Genomic DNA, 25,542 nt, shown 5'->3' with positions numbered 1-25,542 from the left:
TGTCACCACGGGTTTGAGTTTAATGACACACACACAGGCTACAAACAAATCTGTTACATGTAGTGATTTAATACAAAAACCCCCCACTGAAAGCCTCACGTGTGGATCCTCTGGTATTTCCCACAGATCTACCAGGAGAGAGTCTGTCTGGAAGGTGAACATGCAGTGTACACACGTGTGCACACACACACACACACACACACACACAGAGAATTGTTCTCTAACAACTGCCAAAACACTGAAATACTGCTAAAATAAACACAGAGACACCGAAAGGCATCTGAAGGAGTTAAATTCCTCTCAAACTCAAAGAGACAATGAATTCATTTAGGCTTTTTCATGGTAATCCCAGCTGGCACTTCCTGCTCTGTTGCTACTGGGATCTCCCCGTGTTTATAGACACTGATAGTGACCTGCCCTATTTCAGACCCGTATTTATTCTTGACATAGATGCTGTATTTTCCTGTGTCTTCATTGCAGACTCTCTCTATGGTGATGGTGACCACTGAGCCCTTCACATCCATCTTGTATCTGTCCTTAAACACGATGGCCTTCTCGTTTTTGAACCAGCTGATCTCTGGGTAGGGGTCTCCAGACACACAACAAGTCAAGCACAGGGTCTGTGGTGAAACAGAGAACAGAAATGGATTGTGGAGCTGTAAATGTACAGGGAAATTCACTTCACAGAATCACAGCATCATTTAGGTTGGAAAAAACCTTTAAAATTGAGGCCAGCTCTTAACCCAGCCCTGCCAAGGCCACCACTGAACCTTGTCCCCAAGTGCCACATCCACACCTCTTTTAAATTAAACACAATAAAAATCAGTTCTCACATTCCCATGTGCTGACATTCCACCACTGATATCTGATATTCCTTTTCCTGATATCCCCCAATACAATCAGGATTAACCTGCCTGAATTCCCTGGGCCTGACTCGTATTTGTCTCTGTCTTTTTTAGCTCCCTGTGCTGTGAGGTGCCACTGAAACAGGCACTGGTGAGTTTGCAGTTACTTTGCAGGGGTTTTGCTTTGCTCAGTAGAGGGGAACTGACTCAGAAATAAAAGCAGGGAGTTGGGCTGATGGGAGAATCAGGCCCAACATCTAAAGGCCTTCAGAGTCCAGTCCTGTGAAAGGGGAGAAAGGATCTGTGAAGGTGACCCAGGAGGGCACCACTTCCACCTGTGGCAGAGCAGCAGCTCAGAAGAGCTGCTGGCAGTGCACAGGAGGGTAAAACAAGGATCCTTCTGTGTCTGTGCAAGGACAATGAAGGAGTTACTCAATATTACCTTGTCCTCCATGATGGTGGCAACATCTGGCAGACCTTGAACGACTCTGGCACGACCTGGGAATGAACAAATAGAACCTTTTCGTTTTTCTTATCAGCAAACTTGGCTTTGTTTCACTGAAGGGAAGAGATTCGTTTACTTACGCTTCTCTGCTATTGCTGCTTCCCTGAAAGGGAGAGAAAATGATTGTGGTTTTGTTTATTAGCCATTATATTAACAATTTAGAGTGTGAGACTCAAAATAGATTTAGCTGTGAGAATATTTAGGCAGAACTTACTTTAGCCTCCTGTGCTCAGCCAGGGCATCTTCGAAAGCTGCAGGAATGAAAGGTTTTAGGGAAAGTTGCCTTTTGTTTTCATTTGACTCAGTAGATTTAGCATTATGTTGTTGTTACCAGTGCTGGGACTACATGGATAAATGTAATTATCCTCTAGGTGCCATCTGTCCCTGCCTTAAGGAACCACAGCTCTGTTTGTGTACTGCTGAAATAAGTGGGACTGAGTTCTCTCTTCCCAAAGAGAAGTTCTGAGGAGAAAAAAACCTCCCAACAGTTTGGAAAAGCCTTTGTGAACCTGGAAGTTCTCTTTTCCAAGATGCCACCTGTGAGCTCTTGTCCAGGGGAGGAATTGGACACATCCCAGGAGCAGCTGCCCCCTTCTCATCCTTTCCCAACAATGCCAAGGCTCCAATCCTTTCTCCTGCACACTTCCCCTCTCCTCGTGCTTCTGTGGGCTCTTCCCTGTCCTCCCTAGCCCAGTTCCACATGGATTCCACATGGAAATCAGCTCCAGCTCCAGCAGGGAGACAGGAATCCCTGCCCAGCTTTGGAGGGCTCCTGGAAGGCAGCTCAGTGGTGCCTCAGCTCACCTTGCCCAGACAGGTCTGTGGACAGTTTGTGGGAGCTGCTCCCATCGAATATCTCCAGGGTGTATTTGCCCTTATCAGCCTCCTGGGGCTCCAGGATGTGCAGCCAGATCTGGTTCATGGTGCTGCCAGCTCTCATCCTGTCACGGCTTTCCAGCTGTTTCTCCCTGAGTAAGCAAGTGATGTCATTTCAGTCATATTTAGCAGAAATCACTTTTTTCTAGTGGGAGTCAGGATTTATTTCATGGAAAGGGGAAATCCCATGGGGCTGTACTTTGAGGCAGTTTGCCAAAGCTTCATAAACTCTACAAAAGACCTCCTAGTTCTTATTTAAAGGATTAAGTCCCATTTAGATGTTGAATATTTGTAAGTATTTAGCCCTTGAATGTTATTAAAAGTTCACTTCCTTATCTACATGTGTAGGTGGTATCTAATAAAACACCAGCTCTCTATTTAGGAAGACAGTATGAGGCTAAATTAGTGTTTGGGAAGAATTTTGTAATTTTGGGAATATTTTTGATTCCGAGTGGGGGAAGAGAATGGTTTAGGAAAACATGAAGTGGTAAAAATAGAGTGTTTGAAAAAATTCTGTCTGTAACCAAGGAGGCTGTAACTGAGCAGTGTCATAAGTGCAGCATCATTATTATTCTAGGAAAGATGATCACTTATAAATATTTCTGCAATGCTACGATAAAAATAACATGACTTTCCATTCTGGAATTCCCAGACATGTTCCAGGATGGGAGTGAACTGTGGATTTCAGCCCTCACTCAGACAAATCCACAGTTGCCTGAAAAATGTATGGGCTCAGACCCAAATGTTTAATTTTGGATAAACAGTTACAAGGAGCAGTGCTCCAGAAGCTTTGCAAGTACTTTTTTGGGACTTACTTGTGGTACCAGGTGGTTTTCATGTAGTCTGTGTAGTACTTGACATCTGTGTAGATTTTGATGCCTTCCTCAGTGGGCTGCATTTTCAGAGGAGTGGCAGAAAGAGCTGGTGGTGGAAGGGAAAGACTGAAATTGAGGAGGAATGCCCAGATTTACCTGTTCCAGGACAAAATCCCAGCCAAAGGGGCAGGAGGGGTGGTGTGGGCTTGTTCCACACCCAGGGCCAGCTGTGGCACCCCAGCTCTCCCCTCGGCTCTGGTGCTGAGAGCTGACATACCACTGATCCTGCACAGCTCCTTCAGAAGCTCCTCAAAGGCTGAAAGACAAAATTGAAGTGTCTGTAAATACAAATCCTAGCAAACCACATCCAATCTGCCAATTCATTTCACTGTGGTTAGGATGTTCTCTATCCACGGGGTATTTGCTGTCTTTTTCTGTGGCAGAGCTCACTGGGAATGCAGGTTTTGCCTCTGATTCATTTGTTTTCAGATGCTGGGCATTTCTTACTAAATTTAGATGCTCCTATCTTCCTTCCCACTCACCATGTACCTCCCAGGCAGGAGATTTATGTACCAGGTTTAAGTGATGGATTCCAGATGTCGGGGCAGCATTTAATCTTGGCAGCAGAACCTTCTGATTGATTCTGGGCTGAAGTGACTGAAACATCCCTGAGCTTTTATCTGTGGGGCTTGGCAGAATTTATGATGCAGTCCTGGCTTGAGCAATGACTGCAGATGGAAATGACATCAGCATGTAGGGCAGGAAACTCTTTACATTTAGCCAGTAACTTTTTAGTGTGGGTTTTAACTCCTATAAAAGCACATAGGAGTGGAGGTTTCATAGAAAGAGAGGATATTTGGTTTTAAATCCAAAATGAACTCAGGGCAGGGGTGTGAATGTGTCTTACTGTGTGATCCAAGGTTCTCCTACCTCCTTTTGTGAGGTCCAGCTGGGTGGAGTCCTCTCCTCGGTTATCTGAAACCACTGCCTTGTACAGGCCCTCGTCTGCCTTGGTTACCTACCAAACAGTGTGTAATATTGATTAAAATAACCCAAACGAGCCCCAAAGCAAACAACACCCCTCCCAGAGAAACCTCCCATATCACTGAAACAGGGCAGGATTTGGAAAATGGGGAAAAGCTGAGATTGTCTTCTTCCTTCCCAATGAATTTGGTTGCACTGAGCAGAAATGAGGGGGAAAAAAAGATCAATTTGTTCCAAAACCTCCTGTGAAAGGACAGGGGGTCTGGTTCAGAAGCTGTTGGTTTTGGGGGGTCAGCAGCTCAGCTTTTGCCTCAGTCCCTGTGTGAAAGCAGCTCTTTTCAGCCTCTCAGGATGTGTTAAACTTGGAACAGCCACCCACTGTTCAAAACATCTTATTTCTTCTTAGGATCTTCATATCACAGCCTGGTTTGGGTTGGAAGGGACCTTAAAGATGGTTTAGTTCCAACCCCCTGCCACTAGAACTCGGATTCAGAGCCTGACTGTACCATGAAAAGTTTCTTCTCTTTTGCTTTTCTCAGCGTTTCTTTCACTCACGGGCAATACCCCAAACCCACGTGGAGTAGGAATAAGATCAGCCCACATTTTTTGCCATTTTCCTGTGCACCCCTGAGCCGTTTGATGTTTCACCTTTGGGATCTGCAGAGTTCCCATCCCAGTCTGTGGATCAAACACTCCCCCAGCTCGTGCCTTGTGATTGAAGAACCACTGGAAGTTGGTGTCCTTCCTCAGGTTTGTTGCCTGTTTGAAGTCAACATTAAGAAGTCAAAATCCATTTGATTTCTTAATTCTTGGATGTCCTAATATGAATCATCACTTACATTACTCCAGAACCTGAGAATTTCCCTTCTTTGTTAAAATTTCTGCCCAAAAGAAACCATCTCCTTACTGTCACTGCAGCAAAGCATTTGCACGAGCACTGCTGGTATCCTCTGAAAATTGCACCTAAAATTCAACGCTGAAGGAATTCTGTTACCTTGCAGGTGAGGAGCACTTCACAGCTCTCCAAAACTTTCCACGTCAGGTTCTCTATGAAATGTGGACCTGAAAAAGAAATGAAATCTCTCTGGTGGTGCCTGTGCCGTGTTTCCTGCGGGAATGCTTCCATCTAGTGCTGGATTCCCGCAGTGCACCTGGGAATTCCGAGTTTCCAGGGAGCAGGAGGGGAAACGGAAATAAATTACTTTAGATCCTTTCATCCCATTCTGGGCAGCTCTGAAGCCGAGAAGGCGACTGGGTTTATAATGTGCTGTCACAGTCACTAACAAGTGAATATTTTTATCCTCTCCAGGAGGGAATCACCTTTCCAGTTGTAATATTTTCCCAATGAAATTGTTTTATAAACTTTTTTCATCAATATAAGGTGGGAGGTGAAAGTGGAATGCACGGATCTTTACAAACTTAGCTAGAAATCCTGTTTTTTACAAGTGGATCTCAATTACAGAATGAGTATTCAGGTTGGACAATTTTCAGGGTTTGAAAGTGTTCAGTGCCACAGCACTGATGCAGAAGATCTCCACTGATAAATCTGCCTAGCTTGTCTAAAACCAGCTCATGATTCTGATTTTTAAGGGCAGGGCAAAGTATCTGAAAACAAGGAGTCATCCTAGTGTCTTAATCAGCTTAACTAATGTGTTTAAAAAGATGCTGAAGTGAAATAAATTCACTTGGGGTTTGCCATCCTGGCCTCATTCTGACAAGTCCTGAGCCTTTGGCTGACCTTACCCTGCTTCTTCTTCCATTGTCTCCGTTTTGCTTCAGCTTCTTCTGCCACTTTAGCAAAAGCTATGGAACAGCAAAGGACAAAGTCAACAACGCCCCATCACTGGATATTTCCTCTTCAATAGGGATATTTCCTCCTTGTCCTGGAGTGTAGTTGACACTTTCTTTATTACCTTTAGTGCAGTGAACCAGCTGCTAAATACACTGAATTTCCAGCCTGATCCTGCCCTGATAAATGACTACACACTCTCCACTCTGCTGCCAAGGCACAGGTCACTGCAAGCTAATATGTGAAACATTTGGAAGGAAGAACTAAGCATTCCACTTCAGCAGACTGCTTTTATCATCAAGCACCTATTTATAAGACTAAAAGCTTTAATTTATGATAAAGAGAGATTCAGATCATTTCTTAAATGATTCCTGGACTTTAAATCTGGGCTAAAATTTGCTCTCCCCATTCCCAGTGTGCCATTAGAACTGTTGGAAATACTTTGGGGCCTTGAGTTCCTCACAAAGTTTCCACTGAGCATGGCAGTCTATATTTGATCCTGAATTTCACTTACATTCATCTATGAGAGCAAGGGTGAATTGGCCTTTGGCTTTCCCATCTTTGAGCTGGGCTGTGTACACCCCTTTGTCATCAGCACAGAAATCCTGGATTATCAGTTCCACGAGGCCTTTCTCTTTGACAAAGTTGATTTTGTGTGTCTGTGTAAAACAAAGGATAAACTGAAGAGATTTGCACAGTGGAACTGCTCCTGGCACAGCAGATATTGCAGTTGTTTTGGACCTGTTTCCTTATAAACTCCCCTCCTTTTACAGGATGAGGAAGGCAGGGCACTGTGCTGTGCCAGGCTGTGGGATTCATCTGTTATTTTTGTGTGTAGGAACAGTAGAACTGCTTCCAGCAGAGAGAAAGTTCTGTAAAACCACCTAACCCAAACCATCCTTCCTTCATGGGCATTACAGAGCTGAACCAGAATATCTGTGATTTTCAGTGGCGTGGAATTGTTATAATCTCTGCTGTGCAGTTCCATATTTGGCCAGGATGAGGAATATCTGAGGAACATCTCCCCCTCTTGCTGAGGTGCAGGTCCCACCACTGAGTGTGCAGGTGCCTGAACACAAACATCATCATTCTGCCTCACTGCCCCGTTTGCTCTCAGCAAATATTGTCCTTCCAAGCAGCCTGATAAATCGTGCAGATCCCTGTCAGCTCTCCAGTGGAGAGGAGACAGATTTTAGAAGAGATAAAGCCTTGGATAAACTTGTTACATGTTGATTTAACCCCCCCAGCAGGGCACTGACAGCTCTGAACTGCTCTGGCCTCCACCTGTCCTTTGTTCTGGGGGTCCTGGTTGTAATCTGGGCATTGCTGCTCTGCACTGAGCTGACAGCCCCTGATTTATATTTGTGCTTCATTCTCAACTGTTCTCCCCTCTGCTCCCCTCATTCCAAGAATTTTTAAATGTTCTAATATTAATTTGATATGGGAGGACAAGGAGGAGGCCTGAACATTTTTGTGGATGTTTGAGGAGGTTGGAGGGTGCTGTAACACACGGGCTTATTTCCAGTGCTTTGGACTGAGAAATAAATCACTCCCATCTGCTCTTGGAATTCAGGAGATTTGCCTGTATTCAGTTCCAAATCCCCATCAAAATATCCGACGGGAATTCAGAAAACTGGGAACGTGCCATGTTCAGCAGTGGGGAAGCAAGTCGAGATGAAATGCAGAATGAAACCTACCGGGGTACTGCTCAGCTCCTTGTCATTGAAGATCAGGTGCAGCTCAGCCTTTGGGGACAGCTTCTCCACCTCCAGCCACAGCCTCACTTCCCCTTTCTCCAGAACATCCACGTTCCAGCCAGATATCAGCTTGATCACTGGCAACAGAGACAGCCAGCAGGGGAATCACAGGCCCACCGCAGGGTCTGGCCCAGCCGGGGCTCTGCTGCTTCCCTTTTCCCAGGCTGGCCCCTGCTCGTGGCTTTTTGCTGCTTCAACTTACGTGGGTTCCTGATTTCGTGGCTGCGTTTCAATAACTTGTCCAGATCTGAAATGCAGAGAATTAAAAGTCAACTCTCAGCCAAAACAAATTAATGGTATCAATTTAATTTAATTTGTTGATAGTTTATGTCAAAGAGAAGATAAAACATTCAATAATGGGGAGGACTAGAGAAGGTGGTGAAGGGAATTGTTGGTTATGTCTGAATAAAGCATAGGGAGCGTGCTAAAGCAGTTATAAATCACTGTGACAGTGTAGCCAAATGTGAAATCTGAACTGCAGTGGAAAAATGACTTTGCAGAAGCACAGAATCTTTCCTTAGGGGCTGTAAAAGAAACTGCCCTTGGGCCTTCAAGGAATGGGAAACATCTTTTTAGTGATACCATTAAGTGACATTAGTCACTTACTATTCTTCTGCAAGAAGCTTTCCTCTAAACATCTAAGATTAGAAAATGAGGGCACACTAGTTTTTTGTTGTTGGCAATTATCAGTTTTTACCTTCTTTTGTTAAAGTGCAGCTGGCAGAGATATCATCATCTACATCCTTGACCTCCACTGAATACACACCCAGGTCCTTTTCTGAGGGCTCTTTCAGTATCAGTTTTGATCTAGAAGTAAAAAGAATTATAGCAAAAATATATATTTTCCTCAGAAATGATATCTCCTGTAACCCAGAGCAGGAAATGTAGAATTCATTGGAATTTATAAATGCCACTGAGGAGCAAGGTAAAGACATTGGGGATAGGATGGCAGCTGCTCCCCACATTGCACTGACCAGTCCATCTCATGGACTCCAGGGCTAGGAATCGAGGAAAGGACAGGAAAACACCTGGCTTCAGGTTTTTCTTGGTGTTTAATGAGTTCTTTACTCACCAGTTCATTTTCTCAGTGTGCATTAGATACTCACCTATTGCCTTTCTCTTCAATCTGCACTCGCTCAGGATCTGGAGGTCCCTCATAGTCCTTTGACCAGATAAATTCAGAGGAGTCATTCTTTTCAGGAGCTTCAAAGGCCATGTAAATGAAACCCTCTTCATCCACCCCAAGTTCAATTTCATTTGTGCCTGGATGAGTGGAAAACCCACAAAACATTCCTTACCAAAGGAGGTCAGGGTTGAGCTTCTGCACATCTAACTCAAAACAGCCCCCAAAACCAAACCACACAGAGCACAGTCAGAGCTAATTAATTTGGGCAGCTTGATTTGTTCATCATTGTTTTACTGGGGGTGTTTCTTGCTGTGAAACAAGTAGCTGATGCTGCTTTCCACCCAGATCATACATTTATTTACAGACTGGCCCAGTCTCATGGCTTTTAGCTTCGTACCAGGTTTGGTTTTAGCCACCACAGGGTCTGAGGGGAGTGAAGGGGGTCCAGCTCCCGCCTTGTTCAGTGCTCGTACTCGGAAAATGTAGCACTTCCCTGCTTCCAGGTCTGAAACCTGCAGCAAACACAGCCAGCAGTTAATGTCAGACCAGCACAAGCAGCACGTGGACGCTGAGAGCAGCTACAGACCTTCATGTGGGTGGTGGCTGTGGGCTGCTTGTTTATCTGCTTCCACTCCTCTGAGCCTTCTTCACACAGCTCTATGAAGTAGCCTGTGACTGGGCTTGCCCCCAGGTACAGAGGAGCTTCCCAGTGCAGCTGCAGGGAGCAGTCCCTCACCTCAGAGCACCTGACATCGTAAGGAGGGCCTGGCACAGAGGGAACAGGGAAAACTGCAGTTGGGTTGGGATCAGAGAGCAGAGTTTAGCTAGCAGCTGAGTGGTGGGTCTGTAGGGGGTGGTTTATGAAATAGCATAACCAGCTGCTTTCATGGTATTTGCTGTGGTGTAAAGAGAAGGGGATTTAGAGTTTAGATCCTGATCCTTCATTCTCTGGAAACAATATTATTAAAATTACCTGGGTGCTCTATCTGTGTGATGCAGGAATAACACCCTGCATCAGAACAGCCATGGAAGTGTTTTGTGCTTTTCTGTCCTGGCAGCAACCATTTCTATGGTAGAAACCCCTTGGAAGGGGAGGAGATAACAAACCCAGCTGGTGACATTTTCCTGGATGGTTTTACGTGAGGGATACCTGGCTCTGGCATTGTCCATTCCTCACATCTGAACAAGTCACTGGGCTCGGACACTTCCCCAACTCCAGCCCTGTTCATGGCACGGCCACGGAACTCGTACAGGTGCCCCTCCTGCAGGCTGCTGACCTTGGGGTGCAGAAGGGCAGACGTGGTCAGTTCAGCAGGACACTGGAGAAGCAGAAAAAGCCCAGCTCACCCTTGGTGCAGCTGTTGCCAGCTGTGCCCCACAGGGATACCGTGCAAACGCGCCGAGGAATCGGCCGAGTGTTGACTTCGTGCCAGTCGGGCTCGGAGTGCTCGTGCTGGTCCAGGAAATATCCCAGGATCTTTGTTCCTCCTTTGTGCTTCGGGGCTTTCCAGCCAATGGTCATCTCAGTCTTGCCACAGTGCAGCAGCACAAAGTCACGAGGGGCCGAGGGACAGGCTGGGCACAGAGGGACAGACAGAGCAGCAGGGTCAGCACAGCGTCCACGTTCTCCATTGGGAGTCACAGCAAAAGCCTTGGCTGTGTCTCAGGAGGTCCCTTGCCTGGTGCTTTATGGTTTGTGTGGCAGAAAAGATGGGAGCAGTGGGTTGATAAAATGGGGAACGTGGAAGGTTGGGTCCTGGATGGTGTGGTTGTAGGATTTTCTAATTTCCCTGGGAAATTCCCAATGTTGATTTCCAGACATCTAATAACTGAGCACTTAAAATGGTCGCTTGTACCCAGAGCCAAATTAGCACCACAAATGTAACACACTGCTAGGCCAAAATGCTAATTAATTAACTCTGTCCACGCTTGGCAAGTGTAATTGATGGCAGAAGCTGCAGGGCACAAGAACATGAGTTCCCTTTTGTTTTGTTTCTCAGCCACTGTCACCACAGCAGGCAGTGGTGGCTGTGCCTGACAGATGGGTTGGAGGGGTTTCATTTGGTCACTACTCACCGATTGCTGGCCTGACAACGATGGGATCTGTTTCTGGTGAGCTCTCACTCAGTCCTGCATCACTGACAGATTTCACACAAAACACATATTCTTTTCCAGGCTGCAGCCCAGGAACAGTAAATCTGGGAGAGCAAATTAATATGTTTGTGTTTGCCTGTGCACAGGTAAACAGTGCTGGAACAGACAGCAACAAAACTTAATAGGGCTTAGTTCTTGCAAAATCATTATTCGTTATTACCAATTAATGCGTCACATGAAATGGCTCCAGATAACTCACAGTGGGTATGGATCAGATGGAGAGGAATCACCATGGGCAGGGAGATAAACAGGACTTTTTAATGGACTTTTTCTGATAACTCACAGTGGGTATGGATCAGATGGAGAGGAATCACCATGGGCAGGGAGATAAACAGGACTTTTTAATGGACTTTTTCTGCTTGACACGTGACCCTCCCAGCTGGAGAGTGCCTGTAAATCCTGCATGTGACCGACACCGACTTACTCTAGTGGAAAACAGGCAGACCCATGGAATGTGGTTCTGCTGGTGCCCCAGGCTCCGTGGGGCTGTGCAGCCCAGCCCATGGAGAGCACACAGCCTTGGCTGGGGCTTGGAGCAATCCTGCCCCCTCCAAGAGGCCCCGTGTCGGTGTGCCTGCCAGCCTGTGCGTGGGGACTGAAGGAAGTTCTTTTTATATCTGAAACACGACTCCAGGCAGAAAGAGAAGAATGCAGGTTGGGCCCCTGGCACGGCTCAGCGGGGCAGAGGAGCTGCACTCACTCGTTGCCTGTCACTGGCTTGTTGTTGACTGTTTGCCACTGCTCCGTGCCCGTCTCCCGGCAGTAGATGTAGTAGCCAAGGGGCTCCAGGCCATCCCTGGGCTTGTCCCACTGCACAACAACAGATGTCTTGGTGTCTCTGAAGGCCAAAACCTGAGATGGTGGAGGTGGAGGAGCTGAAAAAGGGAAGAAACAAACAAACAACACAGACAAAAGTGGTGAGGGTTAAAAGCTATCATTTCAAAAAGCCCAAACTATTATAAATGAGTTGGCCTGTTTGATCTATTCACCTTTTCCAGAGCACCAATTTCAAATTGTTGCCCAGGGAAGCTGTGGCTGCCCTATCCCTGGAAGTGCCCAAGGCCAGCTTGGATGGGGCTGGAGCAGCCTGGGGTGGTGGGAGGTCCCTGCCTATGGATGAGCTTTGAGTCCCTTCCAACCCAAACCATTCTGGGATTCAGTGGAATTAGAGCAGAATGCCACAGACAGGGGCCCACTCTACAGGGTCTGTTTTGTGCTTGGGTTTGCCAGATGACTTCTTCCTCTCCCACTGATGTCTGCAGATACCCCACACAACCTCTCTGAAGCAGAGGAGAAGCAAAGCTCATCTTTTGATTGCCCCTGAACTGGGACCTGCTTCACTCTGCATTTCCATCTATGAGTGAACCCTGAGGAGCAGCTTCAGTGTGGGACAATACACAAATAAAGAGTCAGTGCTCATCCCTCTGCAGAAGAGAAACACCAACGTGAGCCTGTGGTCCTCCTTCTGTCAGCTCAGTCCAGGGAGAAAACAACCCAAAGCAGCCCTGCAGAGGCTGCTGTCCTGGCTGAGCCCCCAGCCCAGGCTGCTGCAGCCTCCTGTCATTCCTTCCACGCCGTCACCTCCCTCACACCATGCTGGGAGCATCCTTGGATTAAACACAGGCTTCAACTGTTCCTATTTCATTAAATGTAATTCCCTGCTCACTGCTTGCTCAGATTAACACTGCCCTCACCAACTGCAAACCAATTAAAGAAGGATTTAGTGCTTCAAGAGATTTCCTCATATCAAAGTACTGCTGTGTAACCATAGAGCACGCAGTTCAGAGGGGAGCGTGGGCAGGGATCCCCCGATTCCTGGCACCCCTGTGGGCAGGGCTGGTGCAGGGCTGGTGCAGGGCACAGCAGGGCACAGCAGGCACAGCAGGGCAGGTTACCAGGCTGTGCCCCGGCGCTGACGGGCGCGCTGGGCACCGAGGGCTCGCTGATCCCGAACTTGTTCACGGAGCGCACGCGGAACTGGAAGGGTTTTCCCTTCTCCAGACCAAAGACTGCAAATCTTGGCGAGGTGGCTGGAGTCTCCAGGTTCACCATTTGCCAGGAGTTGCTGCCTACGAGTTGCTGCAATGAAAAATGTGATGGTTTACAACTCTGAAAATGAGCACAAAACCCTCCTGACCAATAACAAAGCCGCGCTTTGTAGGAAAGGAATTTTAAAAAGCTCCAAACAAAACACAAACCAAAGCCATGAATTATGTATTTCTTGTGGATGTACCCACACTTTTCACCCTTGGCAGCAGAGGGCCCCTTTGCTACAGAGGTTAGATGTAAGGATGCATGAAGGGAGATTGCAGAAGATACTCATTAACCAACAGAGTGATTAGTAGGGAACAGCACAGTGAGGTATCGTGCTGTTCTTCACAGCTTTTCCACCTTTCAGGGCTGGAACAGTTCTTCCTGTTAGAATTGTGCCACTGTTCTGTGGTGTTAAAATTCCTTGTCCATTCCTTGTTAGTCCTTGAGAGTCAGGGCCATGGCTCAGGGCGCCTGTGGGGCTGGAGGAGGCTGAACCAGCCGGGTTTGAGGCTGGACCTCCCCAGTTCCTAACTGGGAATGGCCTCACCTGTGCCTTGGCTCACCTGAGAAAGAAATGGTTCTTCTCTGCAGCTCCCCTCCTGTGTGGTATTCTTTTCTTACCTTTTCCACATAATAATTCAGTGGCTCTCTGCCTCTTGGATCTGGTTCATCCCAGGCCAAAGCCACATAATCTTCTCTGACCTCACTTGCATGAACATTGGTGGGTGGCAGGGGAATTTTAATGTGTCCTATGGGAAGGCAGAAAAGGCTTCAGTGATAATGCGGCAGGAAAATAAAAATTATTTTTCAATGGATTCTGTTCTCCCACTATAAATTAAGATTCTTCAATATAAAGAAGGAGACAAACACTTTGAGGCAATTTGAACTCACCCTCCAGGTCATCCTTGGATATTTCTATGGTCCTGCCCTGGTCGTATGGGATCACTGCAATGACAAACAGGGCAGGGTTACCCACCCACAGGAGGAGCCTGGGGAGAAGGACAGAACCCAGGACTGGCTCGTTGGTTCTGTGCACAATTACAGACATTTTATGTCACAAACAATGGTACTTTGAGCCTTTTCTGTTCAGAATGCTCCCGAGATGGGCTCAGCAAAGACATTTTTGGGAATGGGGAGGATCTGGACAATCTGCACTCAGTCATTCCTGCAGCCTCCCGTGGTCCCGAGGGAGCAGATTGTCCTGGCGTTGGTACCCACCTGTCACTCTCTTGTCCCTGCTGGGGTCCTGGGTGGTGACAGGGTCACTGGCCCTTGAAGGGTGGCTGGTGCCAGCCTTGTTGACAGCCTTGACCCGGAACTGGTACGTGTGTCCCTGAGCCAGGCCCAGCACGGGGCACCTGCAGCCCCTCACAGGCTGGGCACTGCACTGCAGCCACTGCTCGGAGCCAGCCTCACACCTGCAAGGACACACAGCCCACGGGCTCCTTTCTTCCATTGCCACCATCCGATGGGGGTGCTTAGCTCCAGGGTGGTGCCTTACAGACCTTTCAATGAGGTATCCCAGGATGGGGCTCCCTCCATCATCGCTGGGTGGCACCCAGGAAAGGATCAGGCAGTCTTTGTTCACATCGTGGCATCTCACGTTCAGGGGGGATCCTGGGGCACCAGCTGTCAGTGCTGCAGCATCTGCAAAACACCAGCTCAGGGTGGGTAGGTTCTGGTCTTTTCTCTCCTAGAATTTTCATTGAGTAACTTAATTTTAGGCATCTAAGGGCCTATCCCAGTAACACAATTTTCTAACACTGAAATCACCAGGGAAAATAAGATTTGGTCATTGTGATGATTGTGTCCACACACAAAAAATTAGGAGCTGTTTCCTCGTGTGTGAGGGGAAGGAATTCCTTTCTGGAGGGTCTCAGGAAAGATCTGCAGGTACCTCTAACAAACACGTAGGTGCTCTGCTCCTTGTGTCCGTGCAGCGAGGGGACACGGATGGTGTAGAAGCCCTCGTCCTCCTTGTGGGCACACAGCACTGTCAGAGAGGCCTCACGCTCCTGGGACCTCAGCTCCCGACCTTCTGAGGCCTGCAGCAGCTCCCCTGTGCAGCAGAGAAGGGGCAAGGAAATTCACCTGGATCTGCCTGGCTAGGAGTGGCAATATTTATTTCCACATGCCTGAAAAAGCACAGAATGAGATGAGGGATCTCTAAGACATTCCTGGATTATTTTTGTGCCTCCAAATTTCAGCCATGGACTCTGATCCCCAGAAAGAGCCAAGCAGAACAACACAGAGTATCCAGAAGTTTTGCTCACTGGAGAACCCCAGGCTCTTTTCAAACTAAGCTCTTCAAATGTTCTTATGAACAGGAATGTCATTACCTCCAAAACATTTCAATGGTATCAATCCTTTACAAACAGGGAGAAGACAAACATTAAATAGTAACATCTGTAGCTTGAGCAGAGCTGAGAACAGCTCAGGAATCCTGGATTTTAATGATTTTCTTTTTTTTTCTGTGTACATTCAGTCACAGCTGTGAATTCCAGTGGGACATCCCCAGGGGTAAATGCACATGAACTCAGCTGTTGCCTACAAACCATCTCTGAACCAGGTGATGCCTCGTTGGTGGTCCAGTAAATCAGAGGAGAAGTAGCAGGAGAGGGTGAAAGGCTCCTTTTCTCTTGCAAATAAGGGTTTCAGTGGAAAAGCAAAATCTGCCTCTCTGGCCAGAAGGGATCCTGTGGAATGAAAGTCAGCATGACAAAAAGCCTTCCAGAGCCTTCCTCCTGTGGTGTTTTTATTGTCATATATTTAGAGTGAGCCTTGCACACTTTGCATGTGCAGTCAGGCTGGCAGGAAAAGCTCTCAGGGAAAAAAAGAATCAAATTGCATCAGGCTATAAAAATAATTAATAGTAACATCCATGATTTACTCACTTTTGTATATTTCTGAATCAAAGCCTGACTCCTTTCCGTAATATTCTGTAAGAGAAGAGGAAAACACATTTAGCAAATCTCATGGAGTTTTTTTCTTATTAACTTAATAACACCCAGTGATGCTCAGCAAACTGTTTTTCCCTCAAACCAGCCCTTCATTTAAACCTTTTGAGTGTCATTATGGGCTAAAAGTTCAATGCATTGGACAGCTGATGCCCTTCACAAGCCTCCAAGCCTCTGGGGATGTGGCTGCAGAGGAAATTGCTCCCATGACTGTTCCAGGGAAGCAGCCCTGCTCCACATGCTCACGTGCACTCAGTTCCTCAGAGCTAAGGAGGGCTTGGTCACTTTGCCTTCTGCCTTTCAAGCGGGCAAGTTAAAGCCAAATGAAATAAAGATTTGAACAAAAGCAATCCCCTGGGTTTTAACAGTGTTCCCAGAGGGGATTCTTGGAAACGACCAGAGACTGGGACTTCAGGGTTGAAGCAAAGGAAAGGATGTTTGTCTGAGACAGAGGCAGCTCCTGGAGCTCAGGGAAGGATGTCCCCAGATCTGCTGGATTCCCTGCAGGTGTCCCAGTCCTCCCCCTGCTCTGGCCTCTTGGCATCACAGCCCAACGTGAAATCATCTGGAGCTGAAACCCCACAACTGATGCACTTAGCATGAAGCTGAGGTGCTTTTCTCTCAAGTTACAGCCAGTGCCCATAAAATAAAGCCTGTGCTTCCAGTGGTGAGGCTTGGCAGTAGCAGACCAAAAAATGAGGAGTGAGGGAGGGAAATACAAACCCTGGAGGTGAAACAGCCCTGTGAGACCCTCAGGATGCCTCAGGGAAAAGGAGAGTGGGTCCCAGGGACCCTCCCCTGGCACTGGGGCAGCCAGGGCCAGGGCAGGAGATGCCATGGCCTGCCTGGGCACCAGGAGTGTTTCCAGTGGAGGCAGGATTAAGGCCTGGCTGGAAGCTCTGTTTTCAGAGCAGTGAATGCAGATTGCAGAAGGAAGACTCGGGTCACTGGGATGGCTCTGGGGGAGGAGCAGTGTCTGCAGTGCTTTGCAGTCCCTGGTGAGGAGCAGGTTAACAGGCACTCAGAGGTGAGGGGAGGAGAGCTGTCAGCCAGGCCCACAGCCCCTGTTCCATCCTCACCCTGCTCTGATCCTAAAGATCCCCCAGGGAATCAGAGGAGCAGGTTATTATTGGATGGAATTTTGCCTTCAGGCTGCTGCTTTGTGGCAAAGGGCAGCTCCTGTTGTGGCCACACTGTGAGAACCTCCTGGTAACTCCTCCTGCATTAGGGTAGGGGGAATTTAGGGATCTGGGAAGGATGCAGATGAAGGTTTTCTGGGCTGGTGTACCTGTCCTTTTAGAATATGCCTGCTGCATGTTTCCAGTTATGCTGGCACTGTTTAATTAAAGGACCTGAAAGGTGTGATAATATACTGATTTTACAGTCCTGGAGTCACAGTCTCCTTCAGGGATCTGCATCCCAGACAGGATCCAGATCAAAATATGGCATGTGAAAATAATAACACAGCCCATGGCAGAGGGCTCTGTCAGTCCCTCTAAAGGGTGTAATTGTCTTCAGCCCTGCAAGTCTGCTCTGTCCATGCTTTGTATTACAGAATTGTAATTTAGGTAGAAATAGATGAAATATGAACAGCTAAACTGTGATCCTGTGAGACTGCTCTGCATATTTCTGAAAGCTTGAGATTATTCCCCTTTTTAAGTGCTGGTGGTTTATTTACTTCCTTCCCCACGTCTGCCTTTGGCAGACTCCACAGTGTGTATCTGTGGAGTCTGTGCCAGTTATTTTAAGAACTGCACAAATCCAAGAGGAAAACCTTGCATTTGCCTTTGGTAGTTACTGATTTCAGGGAAAAATGTGGCATTCCCTGCAATAATGCACTAAGAGGTCCCATTGGGAGCCACAGTTCTTGGGGAACCATTTCTGCCTTAACTTTAGCAGACTCTCTGTTAGCATGCTGAGTCCCACTGTGGGGCTGTTTCATAGCAGGCCAGAAGAAACAAGCACCTAAATTTAGTACAATTTTATCCCAGTGAAAGGACAGCTGTGTCCATATGGAATCTGAAAGGAAAACCTTTGGCTGGGCCCAGAAGTGACTCAAGGAACAGGAGCTGTTCTGTCCTTTTCCAAGTGCCTGTGTGTGCCCATCAAAGAATGAAAATGTTTGGAAGACCCTGCAGTATGGGAAAGTTGAAACCCAAAGGAATATTTGTACTTACTCCTGACAAGCACTGTAGCAAAGGAATAAGCTTCACCATACTGATTCTTTACCTCCACACTGTACTCAGCAGAATCTTCCATGGAGCATCTGAAAAAAAATAAATTCCCTCCTTCAAATTTCACAGGACTAATTCAAAGGGGTCCCCCTTTAATCCCAGGGGTGTTTGCTTTTCATCCAGAAGCTGCTTTTCCTTTCAATTACAAGGATTTCTGGTAGTCTGTAGTCAATTTTTTCTCTAGAGACCCAGAAAGAAACCATTTTAAGTACTGAAGAAGCAAAAGGCCCGTGGAACACTTGATTGCACTGAAGATTTGCATTTGTCTATCACTGATAAGTCATTGATCAGAACTAATGTTGTTCTGATTACACTGATCCATCCCAAATCACATTTTTTTGTCTGCTCATGAAGTGCTTAGTGTGCATTCCTTACCCCGAAGGAAAAAATGTTGCTGATACATCAAAAAGAAGAGCAGAGGTAAATGAAGCCATTAAATTTTGTTTGGTTTTGGTTTATTTTTCACAGATCTTTTAAACCTTGTGAACTGCTGTGGAGATTGGCCAAGGTTTAGCTCAAACACAACAGCCTAAAGGCAGGCAAGGTCAGATTCCAGAAGAATGACTTGGTTTGTTTATCACACACAGACTGGGAATTTAGGGCAAGCAGGTCTCACTCAACTGAAAAAGCAGCTCAGCCAAGGGCACAGCCATTACCTGCTGATGTGCAGGGTCAGCATCCCAAATTTATTTTTGATCCTGTATTTTCCTGCTGGGGCTCGGCGGGGATCGATGGGGATTCCATTTTTATACCTGGTGGAAAAGAAGGAAACGTGCTCTTAGGGAAGGACCCACATCAACCACCAAGGAAAGAGGAGCAGACACAATTCCCACCACAACAAATTCCCTCTTTTACAGATCTCCCTCTTCAAACCCAGCCAGTCTGGCAGTGAAACCCAGAGCCCTCCGTGCTCCTGTGTGGCTGCTCAGCCTTGGCTTCACGTCCCCTGCCCTGCAGCTCCTGTGAGCGAGTTCACAGATGTCTCTTCCTTGTGTTCCCAGGGATGTGTGGGAGGTTCAGATTCTCTTTGCCCTCTGAATAATTCAGAGAGGTCGTTCTGGAAGGACACAGGAGTGCAGAGCTCCCACAGTGGCAGAGCTGCTGCCCACGAGTCATTAGTAATGCAAATGTTTGCACACTTAAACCTTCCAGAGGAGGAATGGCCAATCACCTCAAACTGATTGAAATACTCTTTGCAAATTGGGCTTTTGAGGTGGTCTTTCATTTATTTCTGGTGTTTATGGAGTGTGCTGCACTCAGGCTCATTCCATAACACTCTCCCCCTGAGGTTGGTTAATATGCAAAGGGAGGAAGTGACAGTTGTGTTGTATTTTACAAACTGTAGAAGCAGCAGCAGTTTAATGCTGAAACTCTCATGGTGTCCAAGGCAGCCAGGCCTTGTTGGGGCTTGTTTGTGGTGACTTAGTGCTGAAAGGAAGTTCTGCTTTTTGAGACTGAAATCCCAAATCTGCCTGCGGGAAGAGCAAAGGAAACAGGGAAACCTCCATGAGCACCAGCCCTGTCCCATGAGCATCAGCCCTGTCCCAGGAGGATCCCATGGAGCTGTCCAGGGAAACCTCCCTGAGCACCAGCCCTGTCCCAGGAGGATCCCATGGGACTGTCCAGGGAAACCTCCATGAGCATCAGCCCTGTCCCATGAGCATCAGCCCTGTCCCAGGAGGATCAGCCCTGTCCCAGGAGGATCCCATGGGACTGTCCATGGAAACCTCCATGAGCACCAGCCCTGTCCCAGGACTGTCACTGCCCCCAGGCCCCCGTGTCCCTGCTGGTCCAACCCCTCTGGACACCGAGGTGTTTTCTGTCCCCCTGCAGCTCTCCCTCCCTCCCCGTGGCAGGACAGGGCTGTCACTGCCGCGTGCCCGTGGCCGAGGCCGTGCTGGCAGTGCCATACCAGGTGGCCTGTGGCACAGGGACCCCCAGGGTGGTGCATGCCAGAGTGACATCCATGCTCTCCCAGACGGCGTGTGCCCGCAGCGGGATCCAGAGCAGGGGCGCCCGGCCCGCGCGCAGCTCCAGCAGCTCCTTCTGCAGGCAGGCCTGGTGCAGAGCCTGTGCCGGGGAGACACGGGTCAGCCACTGCAAACTGCCATGCTTTCATTGCTAGGATTTTCTTCTGAGAAGCTGAGAAACCTCAGAAAAGAAATGGAAACAATAACTATCTGATTGCCTTGGAGGTTGTTTACCAACAGGTGCATCTTTGGTTGTCTCATGTGAGTTGTTTTTACTTGATGACCAGTCTTGGTCCAGCTGTGTCAGACTCTCTGTCTGTCACGAGTTTTTATTATTCATTCCTCTCCTCTCCTCTCCTCTCCTCTCCTCTCCTCTCCTCTCCTCTCCTCTCCTCTCCTCTCCTCTCCTCTCCTCTCCTCTCCTCTCCTCTCCTCTCCTCTCCTCTCCTCTCCTCTCCTCTCCTCTCCTCTCCTCTCCTCTCCTCTCCTCTCCTCTCCTCTCCTCTCCTCTCCTCTCCTCTCCTCTCCTCTCCTCTCCTCTCCTCTCCTCTCCTCTCCTCTCCTCTCCTCTCCTCTCCTCTCCTCTCCTCTCCTCTCCTCTCCTCTCCTCTCCTCTCCTCTCCTCTCCTCTCCTCATGAAATCCTTTCTTCTATTCTTTTAGCATAGCATTTTAAATATAATATAATATCATAATGTAATAAATCAGCATTCTAAGAAATACGGAGTCAGATTCATCTCTTCCCTCGTCCTGGGATCTGTGAACACAACGACACTCTTACACAAATTCTCTGACACGAGGGACCTGTGGTAATGTTTCAGTGGCAGGGGTGCAAAGCCTTTCTTTGGAGGGATTTGGGGTTGTCCTGACAGCTGCTTTGCTGTGGGATCCCAGTTTTAGCCCTGTTGGCATCTGGTGCCAGCTCTGACCTTCCTGCGCAGGCCCCTGCGGTCAGCCCTCACTCGGAGCTGCCTGCAGATCCTCAGCAGCTCCTCTTCCATCCTCTCCATGTCATTCCCAAAGCAAATCCTCTTCTGCCCCCTCTGTTCCAGCTCCAGGAGCTCAGCTTCCCTTCTTAGATTGTACTCCCTGGAACTACATGATGATAAAAGTTGACAGAAGTCAGGATAAAACTTTTTTTCTCTTTTTTAGGGGTGTTTTTTCTTGTTGACAGCATTTTGGTTAAATCAGGAGTGGTAAGGACAGAAACACCAGCTGATGGAGTGTGGGTAGGAATGTCAGGGAATTAATTATCCCCCACAGGAACCAGCACTCCCAGAAGAGATCAGGCTTCCATGGGGACCCACTGTTTGGCCCCTTCCAATCCTGGGAGGAAGCTGGGAGAAGGATCAAAGAGAGCCTAAGATTTTCTGGGAAAGAGGGAGAGTCCCATCTGGTACTATTCATTAATTAATCTGTCAGTATTTTCCATTTATTCCTTTAAAATCTGGTTTCTCTCACACCCCTACATGTAAGCAGGGCAGTGTTCCTCATTATCACATGGCAGCATCATTTAATTTCCTGCATTTTAGTTGAGGCCTGGTGTTTTTAAAAGAAGAACCTCTGGGTTAAACCTGCTCTTTTTGCTTTCAACAGAATAAATTGGGAGCTGTGACCCTGCTAGAGAGCTGTGATGCTGCCCACAATAGTTATATTTGGGTTACAATAATAATTCCTGACTTACTTTGCTGTTTCAGAGGTCAAGGCAAGGGCAGCTGCTATCGATAGGTCTGAAGGGCTGAAGGTCTCCTCTTCCTCACTTCCAGGGCCAGGTTCATGGAAAAGAATCCAGATAATGTTCCATTGTTTCACAAACTCAGAATTCTACAAATCCATGTAGGTGTAGAAAGCTCTGTGTGCACCTGATGGACTCAGCTTGTCCCTGACTCTGGGACTTACCTGGTTTTAAACCTTTTTTTCCTGGTTGTGGAGGTCATTTCCAAGCTCTGTTTCCTCTCCTCCTTCTGCTCCTCCTCTCTTTGGTGGAAGAAGGCTCGGGTTCCCATGGTGGGATGTCAAAGCCAAACTTTCTTGCTGGAATATATTGAAACATTCAAATCAGACACTCTGACAAAATCTTTTCAAGTCTTTGCTCTACTTTGGGGTTCGGGGGCTGTGTGTGATTCATACAAAAATATTTTTACATCCACACCATGAGAGGGGTTTGGTTCCTGATGCTTCTGTGGCAAGCGGGATCAGGGGGAGGAATGGAGTCTCTCAGGGGAGCTGGAGCTGCCCCAGAACAGGGAACAGGCAGCCCCTTGAGGGAAGATTTGTTTCTCCAGGATCTCCTCAGGAATCCTGGAGTGCTTTGGGTTGGGAGTTAAGGTCCATGTGGTGGCAGGGACAGCTCCCACCAACCAGGGTGCTCCAGCAGAGCTCCAGAGCTCCAGCTGAGCTCTCCTCGTGCTCCCGTGTACAAAGGTGTGGTTGCCATGGCCAGGCTGCACACAGGGCTGGCACAGCTCAGCACTCCGAGAGGAGAATGCTTTATCCTTCCTTTCCATCCTGAGGATCACGTGTTTCCCCTGAGCTCCCAGGGAAAGGTTCAAAATCACGGAGCAAACAAACAGCATCCTCCCAAAGGTCAGCCTGCAAGGAGTGGCTCAGGAGCTGCAGGATTTTCCCAAAACCAGGAAAGCTTCCCAGAGCAATCCCATGGCACAGGTGGAACAGGAGCAAACCCTGGCACTCCTGGCTCCCATCCTGGCTGTTCCTCTGCTCTGGGAAGCCACAGCTCGCTGCTTTTAGCCTCTGACTAATGGCTGAGCACTAAAGACAATTTTTAACGTGGATCCCTCCTCATCTCCCTGTCCTGAATTAAATCCCAGCACCATCCTGGCCCTGGGCACGTTCACAGGGTCTAAAAGCTCGGGTTACTTTGGAAAAGCAGCTTTGCAAATGTAATTGTTGCTGAATAGAATTTGTTCAGGCATAGCTGTGAATCTTTCCCTAGCTCGTGTTCCATGACTGAAATTTTCCCTTGGCAAATCTTCCACCTGGATTTGAGCTTTCGAATCTGAACCTGATAAAAATACAAACCTTCAGCTTTCCCCAGTATAATTTTCTCATGCAGTTTTTTTACTTGTACAGTTTTCTGCGGATATAAATAAATTTCTTATAAACAGTCCATGGAAAAGCAGGCTTGTTGTAAATGCAAAATATCCCAACATGCAAATGAAAATACAGAATTATCTTGATAATGTTTCCTTTGTGGGCATTAACTTTGGAAGAAAGAGCAAATGCTGACAAGTAAAAGGAGAAGAAAATAAAGCAGGCTTTTTTTGAAAAAAAAATCACTGTGATTTCATAGTTTCTGCTGTCTTCAGAAGTGGTTCAGCTGCAGAATGAGCCCTGTCATGCTGGGCATCAGAGCCTTGTTTCCATGCTCATGAATAATTACTGATACAGACTCATTTTTACTAAATAATGAGTTTTATTTTTCCCTGAAAAAAAATCATTGTTCTATAGTCACTGTTAAAACCTACACTTTTCAATTCAAATGCAGATTATTTCCTAAACATGCCAGTAAAACAGAGCAGAATCTGGTGAGAAAGCATGAAGCAAACCAGGATTTTCCTCACATCAACACTGGAAAAACAATCATTAAAGCAGATACAATCACAAAGCACAACCTACCTCTGCAGTGCAAGTCAAACAAAGCTGTCACACAACAAGTGATGCTGCTCTGCAGATCCCACAAACCCAGAACAAGCAGTTTATTGCAGATAAACCAAACTCACCCGGTGAAGGCTGCAGGGAGAGCCCTGTCCCAGGCAAGGCAAGGGACAAAGGAGGTTTCCTTCTGCTGGTGATGACACGAGGATGACTCTCCCCACAAGAATGTTCCCCATGTTGCAGTGCCCATGCTGCAGTCAAATATAGCCCTGCCAGGCCCTCCCTGACAATGGGGATGGCCCAGCTGGGACACCCACTGCTCCCTGCAGTGCCACCCAACGCCCCCAGGCCTGCCCAGATGACCTGGGGAGGGACAGGCCTCCAAAATCCAGAGCTCTGGGTGTTGTGATGAACCACCCGTGGGTGAGGACACGAGGCTTGACTCTATTTTCCTCAGAAGGCTGATTTATTATGTTCTATATTATATTAAAATACTACATTAAAACTATACTAAAGAACAGAGAGAGGAGAAGGATCAGAAGGTTACAAAGAACAAGAATAGAACAGAATAGAACAGAGTAGAATAGAATAGAATAGAAAATAGAATAGAATAGAATAGAATAGAATAGAATAGAATAGAAAATAGAATAGAATAGAATAGAATAGAATAGAATAGAATAGAAAATAGAACAGAATAGAATAGAATAGAATAGAACAGAATAGAATAGAATAGAATAGAATAGAATAGAATAGAATAGAATGGAATAGAAAATAGAACAGAATAGAATAGAATAGAATAGAATAGAATAGAAAACAGAATAGAATAGAATAGAATAGAATAGAATAGAATAGAATAGAATAGAATAGAATAGAATAGAAAATAGAATAGAATAGAATGGAATAGAAAATAGAATAGAATCGAATAGAACAGAATAGAATAGAATAGAATAGAATAGAATAGAATAGAATAGAATAGAAAATAGAACAGAATAGAATAGAATAGAATAGAATAGAATAGAATAGAATAGAATAGAATAGAAAATAGAATAGAATAGAATGGAATAGAAAATAGAATAGAATCGAATAGAACAGAATAGAATAGAATAGAATAGAATAGAATAGAATAGAAAATAGAACAGAATAGAATAGAATAGAATAGAATAGAATAGAATAGAATAGAAAATAGAAAATAGAATAGAATAGAATGGAATAGAATGGAATAGAATGGAATAGAATAGAACAGAATAGAATGCATAACAGAATCCTGTGACTGCTCACAGCCTTGGCACAGGGGCTGTGATTGGTTATCAATTAAAAACAATCCACATGGACCAGTGGAAGATGCACCTGGTGCATCCCACAGCAGCACACAGTTATTGTTTACATTTCTTTCCTGAGGCTCTCAGCTCCTCAGGATGAGAAAAATCCCAGCAGAGGATTTTTCATAAAATATCATGGTTACATTGGGGTGTGCTCTGCTCTTTTAGGACAGAAGCTCACAAAGCACCTGAACAATGAATATTTTAACCCTGCCCAGGGTACCTCGGGGTAACCTTGCCATTGCTGCCTGACAGAGTGATGGCATTTGCTTTGACATCTCTTTAGTGAATGCCAGCTCCAGGCAAATCCTGGCAGTGTCTGATTACACCAGGAGCTCCAGCAGCGCTCAGGTTTTGGTGGGCTGGGACTGATTTATTTCTTTTTTTCCAGCAAACAAAGGCTTGGTGCCTCAGAGCAGGGGAGCACTGTGTATCCAGCAGCCCTTGGTGGTGTCTGAGAGTTTGGGGCAGGGGCAGAACAGAGATTGCTGATTTTCCATTTATCTGAGGTGGCCCTGCAGTTCCAGTATTTGGGGAAAACCCCTCCCAGCAGTGTGAGG

General features: G+C 46.8%; 1 protein-coding gene across 1 annotated transcript; it reads right to left on the bottom strand.

The window, feature by feature from the left end:
- On the bottom strand, positions 1-22,080 carry MYOM3 (myomesin 3). The gene is made up of 36 exons (XM_064398452.1): positions 21,945-22,080; positions 21,730-21,804; positions 20,975-21,140; positions 19,989-20,146; positions 18,733-18,828; positions 18,020-18,108; positions 15,780-15,824; positions 15,441-15,581; positions 14,783-14,944; positions 14,391-14,532; positions 14,104-14,303; positions 13,777-13,830; positions 13,507-13,634; positions 12,747-12,930; positions 11,552-11,726; positions 10,774-10,895; positions 10,085-10,272; positions 9,848-9,974; positions 9,284-9,462; positions 9,095-9,209; positions 8,678-8,834; positions 8,269-8,378; positions 7,774-7,818; positions 7,512-7,648; positions 6,329-6,473; positions 5,769-5,828; positions 5,020-5,087; positions 4,674-4,784; positions 3,972-4,059; positions 3,319-3,357; positions 3,042-3,147; positions 2,155-2,318; positions 1,565-1,601; positions 1,431-1,453; positions 1,288-1,343; positions 1-620 (listed from the first exon to the last, which is right to left on the bottom strand). Exons 1-36 carry the CDS (start codon positions 22,049-22,051, stop codon positions 324-326), a joined length of 4,296 nt encoding a protein of 1,431 aa, XP_064254522.1. The 5' UTR covers positions 22,052-22,080; the 3' UTR covers positions 1-323.
- Positions 22,081-25,542: the final 3,462 nt, after the last annotated feature.

The sequence above is a fragment of the Passer domesticus genome, chromosome 24, assembly GCF_036417665.1.
Source record: "Passer domesticus isolate bPasDom1 chromosome 24, bPasDom1.hap1, whole genome shotgun sequence".
Lineage (NCBI taxonomy): Eukaryota > Metazoa > Chordata > Aves > Passeriformes > Passeridae > Passer > Passer domesticus.
This window is presented reverse-complemented; position numbering and strand designations above follow the sequence as displayed.

Coding starts and splice junctions, on each gene's coding strand:
- MYOM3 (XM_064398452.1), bottom strand. CDS start 22,051: ATGGGAACCCGAGCCTTCTTCCACCAAAGAGAGGAGGAGCAGAAGGAG. Junction 18,829..19,988: donor CCTGTGCCACAGGCCACCTG/GTATGGCACTGC, acceptor CTTTTCCACCAG/GTATAAAAATGGAATCCCCA. Junction 3,358..3,971: donor GCTGGACCTCACAAAAGGAG/GTAGGAGAACCT, acceptor TTTGTCTTTCAG/CCTTTGAGGAGCTTCTGAAG.